This window comes from Apodemus sylvaticus, chromosome 19, assembly GCF_947179515.1.
Source record: "Apodemus sylvaticus chromosome 19, mApoSyl1.1, whole genome shotgun sequence".
Taxonomy (NCBI): Eukaryota; Metazoa; Chordata; class Mammalia; order Rodentia; family Muridae; genus Apodemus; species Apodemus sylvaticus.
The window spans coordinates 59,909,017-59,928,317 of NC_067490.1; the positions used below are offsets into that span (position 1 = coordinate 59,909,017).

A 19,301-nucleotide genomic window follows, 5' to 3' on the forward strand; every position below is an offset into this window, starting at 1 on the left:
GAGAAAACTTCATTTGTTCCCAAGACAAAATTTGGGTCATGAATACAAAGAAAAATAAAGGTTTTTCTTCATGCCAAATAAATCTCTATTCTTAAAATAATCTTCTACTCTACAGGAAATGCTGTCTGTCCCATCTCCTTGGGAATATAATACAAGAAATTAAGATGTTTCTGAAACACAATTTCTAAAACACAGTCCCTTTGTGAGAAGTGGAAAAAGAGAGGAATTATATGGACCAAATTTGAAGTGAGGACTTGAATTAGTGTGGTGAAAGTGAACAAACTCTATAAGGTAGAAGTCTCAATAATCAACATAATTTTCCATAGATGGTCATAGGCATCTGGAAATTTCTGGAGCAATTTCACTATGTAAGTTATTAATATTGTTGCTATCGCTTACATTCCAACTTACATCATATACAAACGGTACAGCTGTTTGTCTTTAATTACAAAATAAATGAATTTCAATTTTCAATGGTTGTAAAAGCAATACAGAGTTTATATCCAAGTACTTTGATTTGTTTTAACTAATGGAATCCCTAAAAGTTATGAAGTAATACACTCAAAGCCCACTGATTCTTACCAAGTAAAATAAATATATTTATTGGTTAATGACAGGAATTTTATAATTAGAGGTAGAAGGATACATACATAATATTTTTTATTATGCCTCAGGCATGGAATGAAAAAGTAAAAGGTTTTTCTGGAAACAGATGAGATAAAATATCAAAGGAACTCATTAAGATTAAAGACAAGAGCTGGGCGGTCATGGCACATGCCTGTAATCCCAGCACTCTGGGAGGCAGAGGCAGGCAGATTTCTGAGTTTGAGGCCAGCCTGGTCTACAGAGTGAGTTCCAGGACAGCCAGGGCTATACAGAGAAACCGTGTCTCGAAAAAACCAAATCAAAAAAAAAAAAAAAAAAGTAGTATGAATATGCCCACTACCCTGTAGGGAAATGCTACTATGTATAGGGATATTTCTTTAGACCTGATTATGCAATAGAGAGGCCAGGCAGGCTTCAAGCTTGCAATTCTTCTGCTTCTGCCTCCAAAAGGATGAGATTACAGGGGTATGCTATCACACTTGATTTATAGGTAGAGATAGAGGTCTGGCTGTAGAAATACTCTCTCCCTATCATTCATCACTGTCATTCATTCTACCACCAGAGCAATAGCACAGACTTAGAAAATAGGCCCGGCTAAAGAAAGCCTTGAAGATTTTCATTGTCTCATTGTAATAATAGGGTGGGACAAAAAGGTGTCAGAATAATAGTCAATGAATCTGAAACTGATTTATCAGTCATATCAGTTTTACTACATCCTAATAGATATCTGTTAATTTCTATAATACAGTGTATGTAGGTACAAAATACAGCAAACACACTATCTTTAACTTCTACCATGTAAATAAAGAATCCATAGTTAATTGACATAGAACTGAAACTGGTAGGTTTGCAAGTTACATTATATTGCTTAATACACTTACCTATATAAGTGCTTCTATGCTTGTTTTAAAGAAGAATATTGAAGCATGAAACTGACACTCAAAATCACAGTTAGTAAGCAGAAAGCCTGGGATTTGAACAAAGGGCAAAGTTATACAAATATTGGGATTTTAACAAAAATGAATTTAAGCATGTGTATATTGTATGTATATATATTTGTATATGAATGTGGGTATTCGCAGGTGAAAGCTTATGAGAGGAGAAGATTAAGGGATTTCAGGAATCATTTCTTTTCTTCAAATTTGTTTTAAAGCAAGGTATCTTATTTTTCTGTTTCTGTGATGAACATATGAACTTCTGGCAAATCCTCCTGTCTCCCATCTTATTGGAAGAGTATTGAAATTACAGATGTGGCCCACTATCCCCACTTGTGACCTTATTGCTTTTTTAATTATGTAGGCTCCAATGATGAGCCTTGGGTTATATGGCTTGGGCTGCAAGTCTTTTATCAACTGAGTTGTTTCCCAGCCCAACAAAAACAAATTTAAGACAAGAATTAGAATAACTGGCCATTGAGGTTACTTTTCATAAGTGATAATATAAAGGAATTTCAATGGGGCAGCTGAGGTAGTAGACATAGTAGAACTAGTGAGTCATATTTCAGAATAAAGAAGGCTGAAGGGAAATGTGTACATTTGTGTGTGCTGATAACACTGAGCATTTACAAGTAGATACAGAATTGTACAAGGATTTAAACATTTGAAACTCTGGTGTTTCTCTAAGATGAAAAGTCTTTTATAGAGATATTTTTAAACAGCATGTTCACAATCTACAAATATCTTAGGCCTGAAATTTTAAGAACGTTCTTAAACGTTCTGCTTTGTGCTATGATGCTTTTTATCTCACCATAGGATGGGCCGGAGAACTTGGAAAGAACAAAAGAAGTCCTGGCATGACATCTTCTTATCACCCAGGTTTTATGAAATGTTCCAGGTCTCATGAGATTCTTGGTCTTACTCTCATTGTGAGAAAGATGGATGTGTCGCCCTAAAACACAGACACAGACCCACTGCACTCTGCCTTTGCTACATTGTTCAAGTGGTTTGGAGGAACTCTGTCTTCCCCAAATTTGTGTTAATCTATTCTATGCTGTCGCTACTAAACGCCCACATCATGTTGAGCCAATGGTATTACTGAGGATGCATTTTAAAAGAAAATATAACAAAATCCAGAAAATAGCTAACCTGAATTAACCAGCCATTAATTAAACAACATTCCCCAGGTATACTGCTGTTCTTTCAATACTACAACCATGCCAAGGCAATATTATACAGAGAGAAAATGGGCATCTTATCTCTGTATTACTTCTAATTTTCCATTGTTTCCTCTTAGCTGAATGGTGACCATCTCTGAAATTAGGTATTTACAGGTTAAAGCTAGAATTTTACTTGTTAATAGTAATATGTGGATCAACAATCAGAGCTCAGTAGATGACTTCATCTTATTGGGATTTTCTGACCGGCCTTGGCTGGAGACACCTCTCTTTGTAATTTTTCTGGTGGCCTACATCTTTGCCTTATTTGGTAATATCTCCATTATCCTGGTTTCTCGCCTAGACCCCCAGCTTGACAGCCCCATGTACTTTTTTGTCTCTAACCTTTCTCTTCTGGACCTCTGCTATACTACAAGCACTGTCCCTCAGATGTTGGTCAATCTTAGAGGGCCTGAAAAGACCATTAGCTATGGTGGCTGTGTGGCCCAGCTTTATATTTTCTTGGCCTTGGGCTCAACTGAATGCATCCTTCTGGCCATCATGGCCTTTGACCACTTTGCTGCCATTTGCAAGCCCCTTCACTATCCTAACATCATGAACCAGAAACGGTGCATCCATATGGCCACAGGGACCTGGATTAGTGGATTTGCAAACTCTCTTGTGCAGTCCACCCTCACTGTGGTAGCCCCAAGGTGTGGACAGAGAGTAATAGACCATTTCTTCTGTGAAGTTCCAGCCCTTTTGAAGCTAGCTTGCATTGACACAACTGTGAATGAAGCTGAGCTTAACGTTCTTGGAGCTTTACTGCTCTTGGTGCCTCTCAGCCTCATCCTGGGCACCTATGTGTTCATTGCTCAGGCAGTGCTGAAACTCCGTTCTGCTGAGAGTCACTGGAAGGCCTTTAATACCTGTGCTTCACATTTGGTAGTGGTCTTCCTCTTCTACTTTACAGCTATCAGTATGTATGTTCAGCCTCCCTCAAGCTATTCTCATGACAGGGGCAAGATCATGGCTCTGTTCTATGGCATTGTCACACCTACCCTCAACCCATTCATCTATACTTTGAGGAACAAGGATGTGAAGGCTGCCCTGAGGAGGGCACTAACAAAGGAGTTTTGGGTCAAGACAAGGCAATAGCTAAAGAAAGGCCAAAGCAGCAAGAATAAACAGATTTGCATCTCAAAGAAAATTCTGGACTTGGAATTCATGCATGCGGGAACCATCTAACAAATGCCACAGAGATCTTAAGAGTGATTGGGCCAAGAAGGAAACAGTCAACTATTGGTGAAACATATACTGCACTATAAAAGTGCAATAGATCTCTCATTGTGGCAATAACCTTAAGGGATGCTTGAACTGCAGGCAGGACTGAGCACTGTGACTGAAGAGTTCATACAACACCAGATGGCCATAACATTTGTTATTCTGAGTCACAGTAAAGACACTCATTTTAAAGCACATAAGAAAAATCTGTAAGAAAATTTGTACATCAAAATTTTAAATATAAAGTATTTTGAAATAAAGCTTTATATTTATTTCAAAATAATATATGTTATTATTTTGAAATAAATATAATTAATATAATTCATAACACACCCAACACAATTTGGGGTTGTTACTCAATAAACAGGATGTGGTTTAAAAATGTCTAATCTGGAAGAAAAGGCAGAACAGTATGATGATTTGCACAAGAAACACTACTTAGAATAACAAATGTTGAAAATGTTCTAACTGAAGAAAGTTAAGTCACATGAAATTTATACACGTGAAAAAGCTATCTCATTCAAGGCATGTTCATTTTATTTCAATGTATGATTGTGAGAACAATATTAAATTACAATCTTTGGTGAATATATTAAATATTTTATTACTTTTTGCTTTTGACTGATTAACAATACATATTGGGTAAAGCTGTAAGGGAGAACTGAGTTCATCAAATGCCAGCATTATTACCTTAATAGGAGTAAAACTCATATTGAATCATAACATGATTTCTTCAACAAGTATAAGTTGTGTGTATAAGATAATTTTTTTGTCATTCTTTTCACCAAAAGTGTGCAGCAACACTTTCCTTAATTCAATGTGCATGAGGGGGAGAGAAAAGGAGACAGAAAAATGGGGTGAAAGCATACAGGTAACATTTGAAAGTGCTTTGAATTTTTCTAAAAGGACATTGAATTTAATACCTAAAATTGAAGTTGTAAAAGAAATCATAGATGTGTTGTTAATACTGAGATTAAGAAAAAAACAAGTGCCATAATTTGGAGCCAAGCTTGAAACAAACTTTAATTAAATACTGACCATGACAGACTCTGGTCAGATCTGCTCCCTGGAATCCAAGCAAGTAGCAATGAACACAAGTCACAGGAGCTTTTTTTTTTTTTTAAATAAGTCTTTGTGTGTGTGTGTGTGTGTGTGTGTGTGTGTGTGTGTGTGTGTGTATAAAACCTGAGTACACTGTAGCTGCCTTCAGACACACCAGAAGAGGGCATCTGGCATCTGATCCCATTACAGATGGTTGTGAGCCACCATGTAGTTGCCGGGAATTGAACTAGAATTCAGGACCTTTGGAAGAGCAGTCAGTGCTCTTAACCACTGAGCCATCTCTCCAGCCCCATCAAAGGGGCTTTTAAAGACAAAACCATACAGTCACCGTACTTCCCATATGACTTTGCTATTTTCCAAGAACTACAATACCCAGCATTCTAAGACGTTACCTGGTCCTTGGGCACGTGGGACTTACAAGTTGAATATGGCTCTTACTGTGTCTAAGTGAAAAATGAGTTATTTCTCATTTCATTAATCTACACAAATTTCTCTGTGATAATTTATAAAATCATGAACATATATGCTCATTATGAATAATGTGACATTTTCATACTGTGAGTATACATCCATAGGTTTTCTTTACACAAATCATATACTATTAAGTATAAGGTGTGAATGTCTAAACATTCACCTAATAAATATTACTTCTTTGTTTTCTGTCACTATTTCTTTTTTTAAAAATGTAACTGTCACTTTTTTAATATATGAGTATACTCTAGATGCTTTCTGACAGACCAGAAGAGGACATCAGATCCTATTACAGATGGTTGTAAGCCACCACATGGTTGCTGGGAATTGAACTCAGGACCTCTGAAAGAACAGTCAGTTCTCTTAACCACTGAACTATCTCTCCAGTCCCCTGTCACTATTTCTAAGTTTAAGATTAAGGTCTTGACAAAATTTTTAAAAATGTTCTGAAAAATCCTTTTTTTTTTTTTTTTTTGGTTTTACTGTTTTTTGTTTATTTGCTTTTGCTATTGTTTTAAGTTGTGCAGCAAATATTCTAGGGTATAGAATCTGAAATTTAAATTAAATGGGCTTGTGATTAGCAACATTAATGGTCTATATTTCCAAAATTATGGAAATTTGGAAATTAAGACCATGAAGATGTCATCTAATACAGAATATGTGCAAAAATCATATCCATTAAAGTACTCCAGTAAATTGAGATGCTACAATCCATGAGACTTTTCTTTTTGTGTATGAATTCTATTTGTTTACCAGACAACCTATTTAAAAATACATTACAGTTGCTTCTTTCAGCAACACTGATGAACCCAAACTTTCTTTAGATGGGCAGATTAGTCCTATTTGAATCTTTTACTTACTCTGTCATTTGTTAACTCACAGAGCACACACATAGCCTTCTGCTTCTCAGTATCATGCTGTAGACATTAGTGCTCAGTAAATAAAACAAGGATGATTGAGCTACACTACAAGGGCTGCGGCAATATTTCCATCTCCCTCTAAAACAAAGAACAAAATGCTGCATTTCCTATCACTGACACCAAGGTAGATTCTCCTTTTCCTGCGTTTCCAATTGATGAGGCAAAGGAATCTGGAGCATTAGAAAAGGTTTTTGTAAAACCTTGATGACCCATTGTTATACAAGAGGAGAGTCCATTTCCTTAGCTAAATATAATCTGAAAAGGAATCCCAAGTTTACAAAGTTTTTTATCTCAGTATTTCTCACAAACTATTGCCTTTTATTAGGTGCGATTCACAATAATATGACATAAAATATAAGCTAACTTGTATTAACAAACGTGCATAGTATTAATGTCCATTGTTCAAGCAATGTTAATTCTCAGAGACCATGTGATGTTGAGAGTAGATGAAAAAATTACACCTTAGTTTCTTAGGTTTTCCTTAAAGTCTAGATAAAACTCAAGCATTAAATATTAAAACTTTTGTTTTGTATTAAAATACACATAATCATTTACTTATGACAGTAGTATGAATTTCTAAACAAAGAAATGTTTTGCTGTTTGTGAGATATTCTTATAATTCTCCCACTGAGTTAGGATGACGCAGCAAAAAGTACCTTGGTGGGTCTGTGCCACGTTATGCTGCATAGACTACACCATGTAACAGATCTAACAGGAGAGGTTTACTGAGGAAGGGGAAACAGAAGCTGGAGTGGGGACATAAAAGAGAAGTGAAGACTGGCAAGCAGAGAAAAAGGGAGATAGAGAAAATGAGAGAGGCGTGACATCTAGAGGGACCTGGTAAAGATGTGCCTATTACATAGGAAAAGATGGAGCTCACAATGACAGTGAAAATGAGCCACATCTTACAACAACAGGTATGTAAGCTACTGGTGCTAAGTCACTGAAAGGTAGGCTGATGGAGTGCCTGATTTACAACATTCCTCCCTTTTCTTTGCTAAAAAAAGGTGAGAAAATAGAAAGGGAGGTAGGAATGAGGCTGCTGTGCTCTTTACAATGCTTCCTGTTGTCTGAGGTTGAAAGCATCTTTGGAGATGCAAGTCCTAGGAGTGCTGGCTAATTCCCTGATTGTCTAGGCTCTGTGTGATGATCTGGAGCTTAAAAAAGTACAGGCCTTGTCAAAGCAATCTGTGAGACTGGACCATCTATCTGGGTTTAGCACTTTAAAGCTGCCTGGAATGCAGATTTGGAGGAAACATCTGGACCTGGCAGGATGCTGGAACAGATTAGGGGCAAAAGATAAAGTTAAGGAGTTTACAGATGTTTTTTCCTTAGGTCCATGGTCCTGGTAGTTGGTGGAGGGGAGTCCTAAGACCAGAAAAAGGGGAAAGGATCCTATCCATAAGAATAAACAGATGGCAGAAACAGGCCGTTGATTGACAGAAATACTTATCTGGAGTCCATTTGACTCATGAGAGGTGGAATCAAGAAAATTCCCTTACTATTACAAGAATTTTTTATGCTTATAAAAAGATCAGTTTTAGATATAAAGATCAGTTTTATGTTTATAAAGAAATCACTGTTTGTAATATGTACAGAAATTCATACTGTAGAGATGTTGTAGACATGCTAGTAAGAGCATTGTTTGTAATTTATACTAAAATCCGCATTGTTGAAAAGATAGTAAAATTACATTTTTTGTGTCATGGTAGAATCTTGTGTTAGAAGCATGAACTCTCTTTAAGGGGAGCTTAGGATGGACAAAACGTCCCATGAAGCAAAAGGGCAAAAGCTTGTGATCTTGATTTTCATTCTGACTACAAACTGTGAAAGAGGGGCTATTCCCCTCTATCTAGAAGACTGGAGGTATATACAGAAAGGTATCTCTAGAAAGAGAGTTTTTAGCACAAGGAGAAGCACTTCTAAATCTATCCTTAGAAGACAACCAAATAAATAAATAAATAAATAAATAAACAAATAAATAAACAAATACAATCTTAAGCTTGTAACAATGATAGTAGCTGTGGTAGTGGTAGCAGTAGTAGTAGTAGTAGTAGTAGTAGTAGTAGTAGTAGTAGTAGTAGTTTACCAGAGCTAGGTTAATAGCTTATCAGAACTCCACTGAATAATGTTAAAAGTCTGAACTTTTGTAGTCTTAATAAAACAGTTTATTAGTGAGAAAAATAAATCTGAAGCATTTTGCATTCTTTTTATATACCATAAATCACTTTCTTATCACTTTAGCTTTCCTCTCCTCTAACTTTCAAAATTTGCATTTACACACATTAAAACACCCTCTTAGACCTTAAAACATTTTCTTAGGTTCCCACAATGTAAGCCCTTGTATTTTCAGATCTAAAATAACCCTTATACATTTTTTATCATAATATTTACCACAGGGCATATGTGGTTAAATACTGAGAGCAATCATTGTAAAAAGAGTTCCTTTAAATAAAGGAATAGTGAAGCATTACATTGAAATCTGTTTTGTGAGTTTATCTCTTTTCTCAGTCTGGTACCAAGGTATATTGTATATAGGCCTAGTAGTAACTCTAGGAGAATATGGCCTGTGGCCTGATTGTATACATGAAGAGGCAGGTCCTGAATCTACTAAAAATGGTCAGAGGGCAGACATCCAGAAGACAGTCAGAGGACTACCCACCACCTGGGTTGGGAGCCACTTTAATGAATAAGTATTTGGTGGAGAGATGGAAAAGAAAGAGAAGCAGAGCAGTTTTTATACCATGAAGTGAAACAGAACTGTAGACTTGAAGGTCTCGAGGAACATCTTGATGTGAGAGGCTTATGTTGCTACCAGAAGTTATTGTGATGTCTGGGCCCATGCTGCCACCAAGGGCCGTGCCTGGGTCTATGGTTCCATTTCACAAGGGATCTGTGTGATGTCTTTGGCCCATGTTGCCACTAAAGGCCATGCAGACATTCTGATCTGCTGTCTGAAGCCACATTGATGTCTATAGGTTATCTGAGCAGATCTCATCCCTCACTGGCTGTGACGGTATAGATAGCTGTCCACAGCCCCCATCCTGGGAAGCACTGAAGATCTGTCCTGGGTAGCAAGGGTGTGGGAGAGCTGTCCTCATCCCTCAATGGCTATGGTACTACAAAGAGCTGACCCCACCCTTCACATGATCAGTTAGGGAAAGCTAGCCCTAGTGATGTGGGTGTGGGAAAGCTGACATGATGACCAACTCAGCTACTAAACTGGTCCAAATCCAGGGCTTTGAGATGGCCCATCCCAACATCTAAATCATTTATGAGCTGCTGGAGTGTATGAAGGAAATGTTCCTGCAGAATCTCCATGACTTAGAACAACAGCAGGAAATCTGAGAGGATTCTTGGTGAGGGTCTAGTATTCATGGGTTAGCAGAAGCCAGAGGCCCCAACCCAGACCACTGATGACTCATTGCCAATGAACATTTGCAAGTAAAGCTGTTTGGGCAAAAGGGTATACTGTGTAACACACCAACACACACTGCAGCTTCCACAGAAAGATGGAATTTTTTGGGTTTTGTTTGGTTGTTTTTTTTTATTATATTTTTTTATTTTCTTTTTGGGGGGCTGGTTACATGGGTGGAGGACAGATGTGGAAGGACTGGGGAATGGGTGGAATAAGGGTATATGATGTGAAATTCACAAAGATTCAAAAGAAATATATTAAATTTTTAAAATGACAGAGACTTGGCCGACTACCTGGATAGAAACCCTAGGTTTCTCCATGGTCATTTGGACAGAAGTCCCAGGGTAGTATTAGTCTTTGGCTGCCAGGACCAAAAATCTGGTAGACTTTCCTGTAGGGTAGGACCTTGGGGCAACTGCAAAGTGGTAGGGCAGTTCACAGTTTGGAGAGCATTCTGGCTGCAGTCAAGGTGAAGGGCAGGTTTTCACCCATAGCTGGCCTTGACACATTAAAAACAAACTCCATTTCCCTAATGACTAATGAAGTTGAGCATTTTTTAAGATGCTTCTCCGCCATCCGAAGTTCTTCAGGTGAGAATTCTTTGTTTAACTCTGTACACCATTTTTTAATAGGGTTGTTTGGTTTTCTGGAGTCTAACTTCTTGAGTTCTTTATATATATTAGATATTAGCCCTCTATCTGATGTAGGATTGGTGAAGATCTTTTCCCAATTTGTTGGTTGCCGATTTGTCCTCTTGATGGTGTCCTTTGCCTTACAGAAACTTTGCAATTTTATGAGGTCCCATTTGTCAATTCTTGCTCTTAGAACATACGCTATTGGTGTTCTGTTCAGAAACTTTCTCCCTGTACTGATGTCCTCAAGGGTCTTCCCCAGTTTCTTTTCTATTAGCTTCAGAGTGTCTGGCTTTATGTGGAGGTCCTTGATCCATTTGGATTTGAGCTTAGTACAAGGAGACAAGGATGGATCAATTCGCATTCTTCTGCAAGCTGCCCTCCAGTTGAACCAGCATCATTTGCTGAAAAGTTCATCTTACACCAGTCAGAATGGCTAAGATTAAAAATTCAGGAGACAGCAGGTGTTGGAGAGGGTGTGGAGAAAGAGGAACACTCCTCCACTGCTGGTGGGGTTGCAAATTGGTACAACCACTCTGGAAATCAGTCTGGCAGTTCCTCCGAAAACTGGGCAATTCACTTCCAGAAGATCCTGCTATACCACTCCTGGGCATATACCCAGAAGACTCCCTACCATGTAATAAGGATACATGTTCTACTATGTTCATAGCAGCCCTATTTATAATTGCCAGATGCTGGAAAGAACCCAGGTATCCCTCAACAGAAGAGTGGATGCAAAAAATGTGGTATATCTACACAATGGAGTACTATTCAGCCATTAGAAACAATGAATTCATGAAATTCTTAGGCAAATGGATGGAGCTAGAGAATATCATACTAAGTGAGGTAACCCAGACTCAAAAGGTGAATCATGGTATGCACTCACTAATAAGTGGATATTAACCTAGAAAACTGGAATACCCAAAACATAATCCACACATCAAATGAGGTACAAGAAGAAAGGAGGAGTGGCCCCTGGTTTTGGAAAGACTCAGTGAAACAGTATTCAGCAAAACCAGAACGGGGAAGTGGGAAGGGGTGGGTGGGAGGACAGGGGAAGAGAAGGGGGCTTACGGGACTTTCGGGGAGTGGGGGGCTAGAAAAGGGAAATCATTTGAAATGTAAATAAATTGTATCGAATAAAAAAAATATGTATACACACACACACACACACACACACACACACACACACACACAAACAAACTCCAGGTGGACTTTCTTCTGTGCCTATCTTCTTTGGAGGAGAACAGGAGTACTGCCAGGAAATAGCATAATACTCTCTCATGAAAAACTTTTTCATTGAACATTATAAATGTCATTTTCGGCAGATCTCTGAAGAGTTTGAGGGCCATCTATCTATTAAGTATATCTGATGTAATTACTTGTTCTAGTTACTTAACTTTGAAAACTGAATAAGACTTATTCCTGTAAGTAATTATATTAGCATGACTACAAGTGTAGTTCTTAACATATTACAGAATTTGTTCATTTGTAAGACGACTGACAATATTAACTTGTATTTCTTAATTATGCTTCACAGTTTACAATAATTTAGTAAGTCTAGGACTTAATAAGACTAGGACTTTATATTCCATATCTATTATGTTTACACTTAAAAATAACATTTTTTTTTCGAGACAGGGTTTCTCTGTGTAGCCCTGGCTGTCCTGGAACTTCCTTTGTAGTCCAGGCTGGCCTCGAACTCAGAAATCCACCTACCTCTGCCTCCCATGTGCTGGGATTACAGGCATGTGCCACCACGCCCTGCTAAAAAATAACAATTTTTAATTGAAGCTCTTCTAGTATCAAAATAAAACTTTTAATCATAGAGACAGTCCATAGAGAGAGTGGCAACTCTGTTGATCCTTTTATACTGCACAATTATATTCCATTGAATTTTTTGTATGGCTTAATTTATCCAAATAGCTAAAACTTAAAAAAACAAAGAAAGCTAGACAATTATTACTGTGAACATGAGTAGACCTCAGAAACTTATAAATCTTGATTATCAAACATATGTTGTTACTTTTCTAAATTTCCTAGCAGCTTGGTATTAAGCAGTTACCAAAGACATGCCATTAGTCCTACATCTTAAATTAACTTTTATTAATCTGAATAGACCTTTAGAACCTCATTATTTTATCATCTTAAACAGTATATCTGAAAAACAATTGAATGGCATATACAATATGTTGTAGCAAATATAACCTTAATTTTCTAGCATCATAGTTAAGTTTGTACCAATTCAAAGTATTTGAGCCTTGTTGCTTCCTTAATATAAAAGGAGATACAATGAGAAATAGAAAGCTCATTAGGACTAAGACGTTTTACAATTGTTGCTTTATGCCATGTGGTCATCTTAAGATGGTGAGGTCACATAGCATGCACTCTTTAACCTTAGTAAAGATAGTTGCCAGCCCATGTGGCTGCTTACATCCTGATGAGATCACTAGCGAAGATGGGAGAGAGCTACATGGTTGCTATTTAAAAACAACTATTTTCCTACCTATACATATATTAAGATATATTATTTAAAAGGCTTATGGCTAAAATAAATATAATTTATATAAATAATAATTTAAAATGTTTATATATATATATATATCTATATGTATAGATATAGATATATATCTACAATAACTTACAAATCCTGAGATAAGAATTTACAGCATAATCTTAGGATATTGTTTTTGGATCTAAACCAGAGGTCACATGAGGGCAAGCTGTAGCTTAAGAATCTGACTCCAGAATTTGAAATCAAATTCGCAAACAAATGATCTTCATACCTTAAGAGATTATTTCCAGCAGGCTCTGCAGGGGGGAGTAGGTGCAAACTGAGCACACCACAGCTAGCCAACTTTGTTTTTCCCCCTGCTCCCACCTTAATACACTGTGGGGGACAAGGAGATCAGACAGAAACAAAAAGGGCTCAGAGAGAAGAAAAAAGAAATAGGTAATGAGGAATTTTTATGTTCCCCTGATCATTTGGTTAGAAGCATTAGGATTCATTATTTAAGGTGTATGGAGGCCAAATTTGACTGAAAGGGGAAGATAAGTTTAGAGGCTCTTAAGTCTGGCACTAGGTGTAGTCCTGATAGGTCTATGGTATTTTTTCTTTTTTAAAATTAGTTATTTTATTTATTTACATCCCGTCCCAGTCCCACCTCACAGAGTTCTTCCCCCCATCCACCCACCTGACCAACTCTGAGAAGATGCCACCACACCCCCATATCCCCTCACCTTGGAGAACCCTCTGACCTGAGAGGTTCTCCAAGAAAAATCCCAAAGTGGAACAAGGAGGTGGATGAAGCAGTTCCCATAGGTGAGGTAGAGAGAGCAGTTCAAAGCCTGAAGTCCAAGGCATCTCAAGGATTTAGGGAAGACCACGTAAAAAGGCAGAAGTTGGACAGCAGGTTGTCACTTCACAGTCCAAGGGCCAGGGCTAAAAGCCCAAGGAGATGTGGATGACTGGTACCAGGACTTTCCAATGAAGCCAGAAGGTGAAAACCACTGAAAACTCACCAAAGAGTCCCAAGTGGGCAATTCCACCAGAGACTCAGGGAAGTATTTACACTTTCTGAGATGGATCAATCACCAATTCATGGATAGAGTGTCATTGTAGGCAGACTGGGGATAAAAGATAGGGTCCTAGTGTAGCTCAGGCCCATAAGAGGGGAGCACACAGGCACCAGGATATCCTACCAAGTCTTTAGTACTGACTTTAGGATCAGGCAGCACCTGGAGCTTGGCTGAACCAGGCCAAGGTATGCTACATTGATCATGTGATATAACAGATCTAACACAAGATTGGGGATAGAGGGAGCAGACAGTCACCTTGGAGTTGGGACATGGGAAAAAAGAGATACCAACAGAGACAGATAAACAGGGAAACAGAGAAACAGTCGAGATGTTGAGAGGGACCTTTTATAAAGGGTATGCATGTCACATAGAAAAATATGCAACTCATAGTCATAATGGAAATGTACCATACTTGGTACTGACAGGTGATGGAGTAAGTTCCCACAGGTGAGGTAGAAAGGGAACTTCTGGTGCTGAGATGCTGAAACTTAGACTGGTGGAGCACTGATTTACAACACAAAATATCTATTTGATTCTGTCCACATCACAGACTTGCCAGAAGTATTTAAGGGATTGGATGGAGAAAATCCAACTTTGAATTTTTAACCAAATAAATATGGTTCACATTTCTACATGAATGCTTCATAGTGTTATACCATTAGAAACCATGGGAAAGACCAAAGACTAAGACTTGACTCTAATGTAGATTGAATGAATTTATTCTTACTGCTAGCAAAAGAACAGCAGTCTTAGAGCCAAACATACAATGCAGTAAGAAGCTAAAAGAATAATTTATAAAGGTGAGCATCAAAAGTTTATATTACAATGTTTTTAAATATTTATTCATTATTTTATTTAAGTATACTGTAGCTGTCTTCAGATACCAGAAGAGGGCATCAGATCTCTTTACAGATGGTTGTGAGCCACCATGTCGTTGCTGGGATTTGAACTCAGGACCTTCGGAAGAGCAGTCAGTGCTTTTAACCGTTGAACCGTCTCTCTAGCACTACATTACAATTATCAATGGAATTCAGAGCTGGGCAGGAAATTGTTTTACACCCCTCAGATCCTTCTCTTTCTCACGATATAGTAATAAAAAGACTATTTTTTTATTTACAGCAATAAGCAAAGATTACAAAAGAGAAAGCAGGAACAGCATTATCTTATTATCTCACAAGCAAGACACTAAAATCTCTTAGGCATTCCAGAGCAAAGGTCAATGGCTCTTAAAGCATGCCTAATAGCATTTTAAATTTCCTTAGGGACCCCATGGAAGTTATGTGTAAGTATTACACAGGGTAAGCACTGTGGGGGAAGTGTCACTGATTGACTGGGATAGAGCAGGCAATAGCATAGTGACATCAGGTTAGGACTGACTATGACATCCCCACACTAGAAAGAATTTAATGCATCTAAACACAAGGCTAAGTCCACTAAAAAATATGTAACATCAGGCAAGCAAATCAAATTAGTTTAACAGTAAAAACAATAAAAAAATCTTTATCTTTGAAATTAATTTAAGCTATTAGTAAATTGACTAAACATATTGGCAATTTTTGCAAATAGACAGTGGCCATCAAATAGAAAGAAAAGTATAGACCCATATTTCATAAGCTAAAAATATTCATATTGTTAGGTTTCAAACCCAGCACAAACAGCTGAAATGCCTAGTTAACATATCAAATCAGATACTGGCTGCCAGTTCACCCTCTATCCCTCAGGGCCCTGTTACAGTGCCCTCCTAACCATTTTGGTTACTGGATCTTTTCATCTATTCTCTTTGAGGCATCTCTTTCCCCTCTCTCTTCCTCTCCCTTCTCCTCACATGGCTCAGGGTCATGTCTACTCTGAACTCTCTCAGATATCCTTGACCCTGGCTATACTCTCCCACATGTCTATAATAAATTTTCTTCTTCACCATACCTAGAAGCAGTTATGACCTTTCCTTTTTCTTTCTATTTTTCATATCAGAACATTGTTGCCATGTTTATTAGACATAAATGGACAATTTCCAAAGATGCTATGAGCAAATAATAGTTTTACATTTTGAATATAAGTATTTATTATCATCTTACCAACATACTAGACTTAGCATTCACTGACCACATGTGTAAATTCTTTTTTGGAGGGGGGGATTTGGTTTTTTGTTTGTTTGTTTGTTTGTTTGTTTGTTTTGTTTTTTGAGACAGGGTTTCTCTGAGTAGCCTTGGCTTTCCTGGAACTCACTCTGTAGACAAGGCTGGCCTTAGAAATCTGCCTGTCTCTGCTTCCCAAGTGCTGGGATTAAAGGCATGCACCACCACTGCCCATCATGTGAATTCTTAAGAATAAAGAAAAAAAATAGAGAAATAAAATAAAGGATTGGAAAATGAAAAGCAAATTTTAAAAGAGAAAGAACTTCATGATGGGTTGGTAAGTATAACTAAATAATACACAAATAAGTAAAAGACAATCTTGCAAAAACAACCACTGAAGATGTATTGACCCCAAACGAATGCCCAGTGAGTTGAACTGTAACTGTAAGTTTTTTGATTATCTAACCCTCATAGTTCCTACTTTGCCTATAGGACCACATACTTTTGAAGAGCTTACCACTTTCTCTATTAGCTATTTCATAGTTGGGATCAAATGACTGGTAAGAAGAAACTTTTGGAATCAAGAATTTATGTTGGCTTAAAGTTTGAGAAGGTACTTCCATCACTGGGGAAGACATGGTAGCATGAGCATGAGGTCATGTTGCATCAACAGGGAAGAAGCAGAGAGCACAGAAGAAGTGGAACCCAGGTTAGAAAACCTCAATGCCTGGTCCAAATGTGCAACATAACCCAAAGAAACACAATCTTCCTAATATTCCAAAAACTTTCTGAACAATGCCACCTATAAGGCCACAAGCATTCTGACACATGAACCTGTGAGAGATATGTCACATGAAAAACCCATTATTGTTAAAATGGAGACTTGAAATGAATCACCTTTACAATGATTTTAGAAAAGACACGGTGTTTGGAGGAAGCTTAGAGCTCATGTAATGCTAACATAGTATAATGCTAAGAATTCTTGTAATTGAGAATTCACATATATAAACATCTACTAAATATTTACCTATTTATATGAAGCTTAGACAAATGTGCATGAGTTTATCAATGACAAATTAAATTGAAATAAAAAATAAAGGGAAAAAGGTTCTTTTCACATATAAATCTATAAACAAACTTTAGAAATCAGATTTAAAAACTTATTTATTTCCCTTACCTGTAGTACTTGGATTATAACATTCAGTTATATCAAGACAATAATTAAATAGTCTCCACTGGGTGAGTCCCTGAGGAAGAATTCCTCAAAATTCCACACTCTGAACTCACATTGTTTATCTGAGAGCCAGCTTAGAGGAACAGCATGTCCCTTGGTGCCTGGGCAGCTTCAGGTACCATGAACCTAATGAGAGGTTAAAGCATCTTTTGCTTCACATCACTTTTGTGTGAAAGCTCCTTAGTTTTCTCCTTGGAAGAAAATCCCACAGCTTGATTCTTGAACAAAGATGTTCTGTCTCAGGGATTCAATGATATTTGTTCCTACCAACTAAGATCAGCATCGGTGAGTGAAACTTCTTCAAATTCTATAAGATGCACCTGAGATTTAAGCAGCATGAGCAAGCATCCATGTCAGGTATCAGGGGTATGACTTCTAATAAAACTTACTAAAATCTCCTTCCTCAAAGAATAGCTTGAATAGCCTGGAAAATACATGCAGAAAGTGAATTTATGAAAATCACATGAATTATAGCCATCTCAGTGTGCATGATCTGGGCTACCTTGAGTAAACACTGCTTGGCCTGCCTATTGTGCTCAGAAGAATTTAAAACCAGGGAAATAACATGACTGTCTTAAAATTATCAAATATTTTTTCAGACAAAGTAGATGCTGTCTTAGAGGAAGAATTTCAAATTCCAACCATCAAAATTAATTTTGAAATTAAAATTTCAAGTATCAAAGCATGATCCAGGAAAAACAAAACAGCATAGACTTGCAATATGACTGATTCTTTGTGAATAATCTAAGAAATCATCATTATTAGACACAGGGAAAGGATTTGATAAGTAATAATGAGTAAAGAGAAGGTCAGTCAGGAGACATCTTGGGGAAGATAATGTTTGGCATGCCAAGAATTTTGGGTATCACTTGTAATAATGAAATTGTCAGAAAATAAAGTATGAAATTAAGAAAGTCATGGCGATTTCCTTCACAGCTCTGCCCAGCACAAAATGGAAGCATGATTGGAACTGCATAAAGTTAAAGAATGAAACTGCCAAAGATGAAAGAGTCATTTACAACAACATAACAAGAGGTAATAACTAAAGAAACAGTTGCTTGAATATGAAGTTGACAGAGATGTGACAGACAGAGGTGGAGTTGACCCAGTGGGAGATAGCTAACCATGAATATGAGGATCTGAAACAGGAGCAAAGAAGCAAGAGAAAATAGACTATAAGAGAATGCTGAGAATGGAACATGGGCTTTTGTCTAAAATGGATGAGATGTGATATATATATATATATATATATATATATATATATATATATATATATATATATATAATACAGAGATGTACAGAGAGAGAGAAAGAGAGAGAGGGGAGGGAGGAATAGGAAGAGAGAGAGAGAGAGAGAGAGAGAGAGAGAGAGAGGAAAACACACTGTAACAAAGCAGTCACTGAGATTGAATACAAATGGCCAAAGAGCACACACAGGCTTGGAAAAGGCAGAAAGAACTTTATTTCTGTGCAGATAGGAAAATGAAGAACTTAGTACAAAGTTGCCTTCATGTTCTCACTGAAGTGACTAATAGGTTTCTTGTCATTGTTGTTCCTAATCATTTATAGAGTGTACCAGTAACTGAATTTTCTATAGTCATCAGAGGAGGCTGCAATATATTAGCTTGATGCTAAGGTACCATGTATAAAGGATGATGTTACTATATGACCTCATTCCCACTGGCTTTATTGAAGTAAAGCAATTTTAGTCATTCAGTTATTCTAATAGTGACAAGTCAGGCTCTAGCCCAGAAAATTCTTATGACATGTTGATTACACTTAAGGTTTCTAGTTCCAGAAAATTGCTAAATATTTGTTAGAACTGAATGTTAACTAATCCCAGGGATAACAAGTTCTTCTTGCTATCACTAGTTTTCTTTTAGCTTTTCTTAAATAGAATTAAACTTTGAGTCTCAAGAGTGACCATA

At 37.3% G+C, this 19,301-nt stretch overlaps 1 protein-coding gene across 1 annotated transcript; it reads left to right on the forward strand.

Moving 5' to 3' along the window:
- Nucleotides 1–2,908: 2,908 nt before the first annotated feature.
- On the forward strand, nt 2,909–3,856 carry LOC127669368 (olfactory receptor 2B6-like). Its single transcript, XM_052163177.1, has one exon. It carries the CDS (start codon nt 2,909–2,911, stop codon nt 3,854–3,856), a length of 948 nt encoding a protein of 315 aa, XP_052019137.1.
- Nucleotides 3,857–19,301: the final 15,445 nt, after the last annotated feature.

What these genes read in the sequence shown, in the direction of transcription:
- LOC127669368 (XM_052163177.1), top strand. Translation starts at nt 2,909, where the DNA reads ATGTGGATCAACAATCAGAGCTCAGTAGATGACTTCATCTTATTGGGA.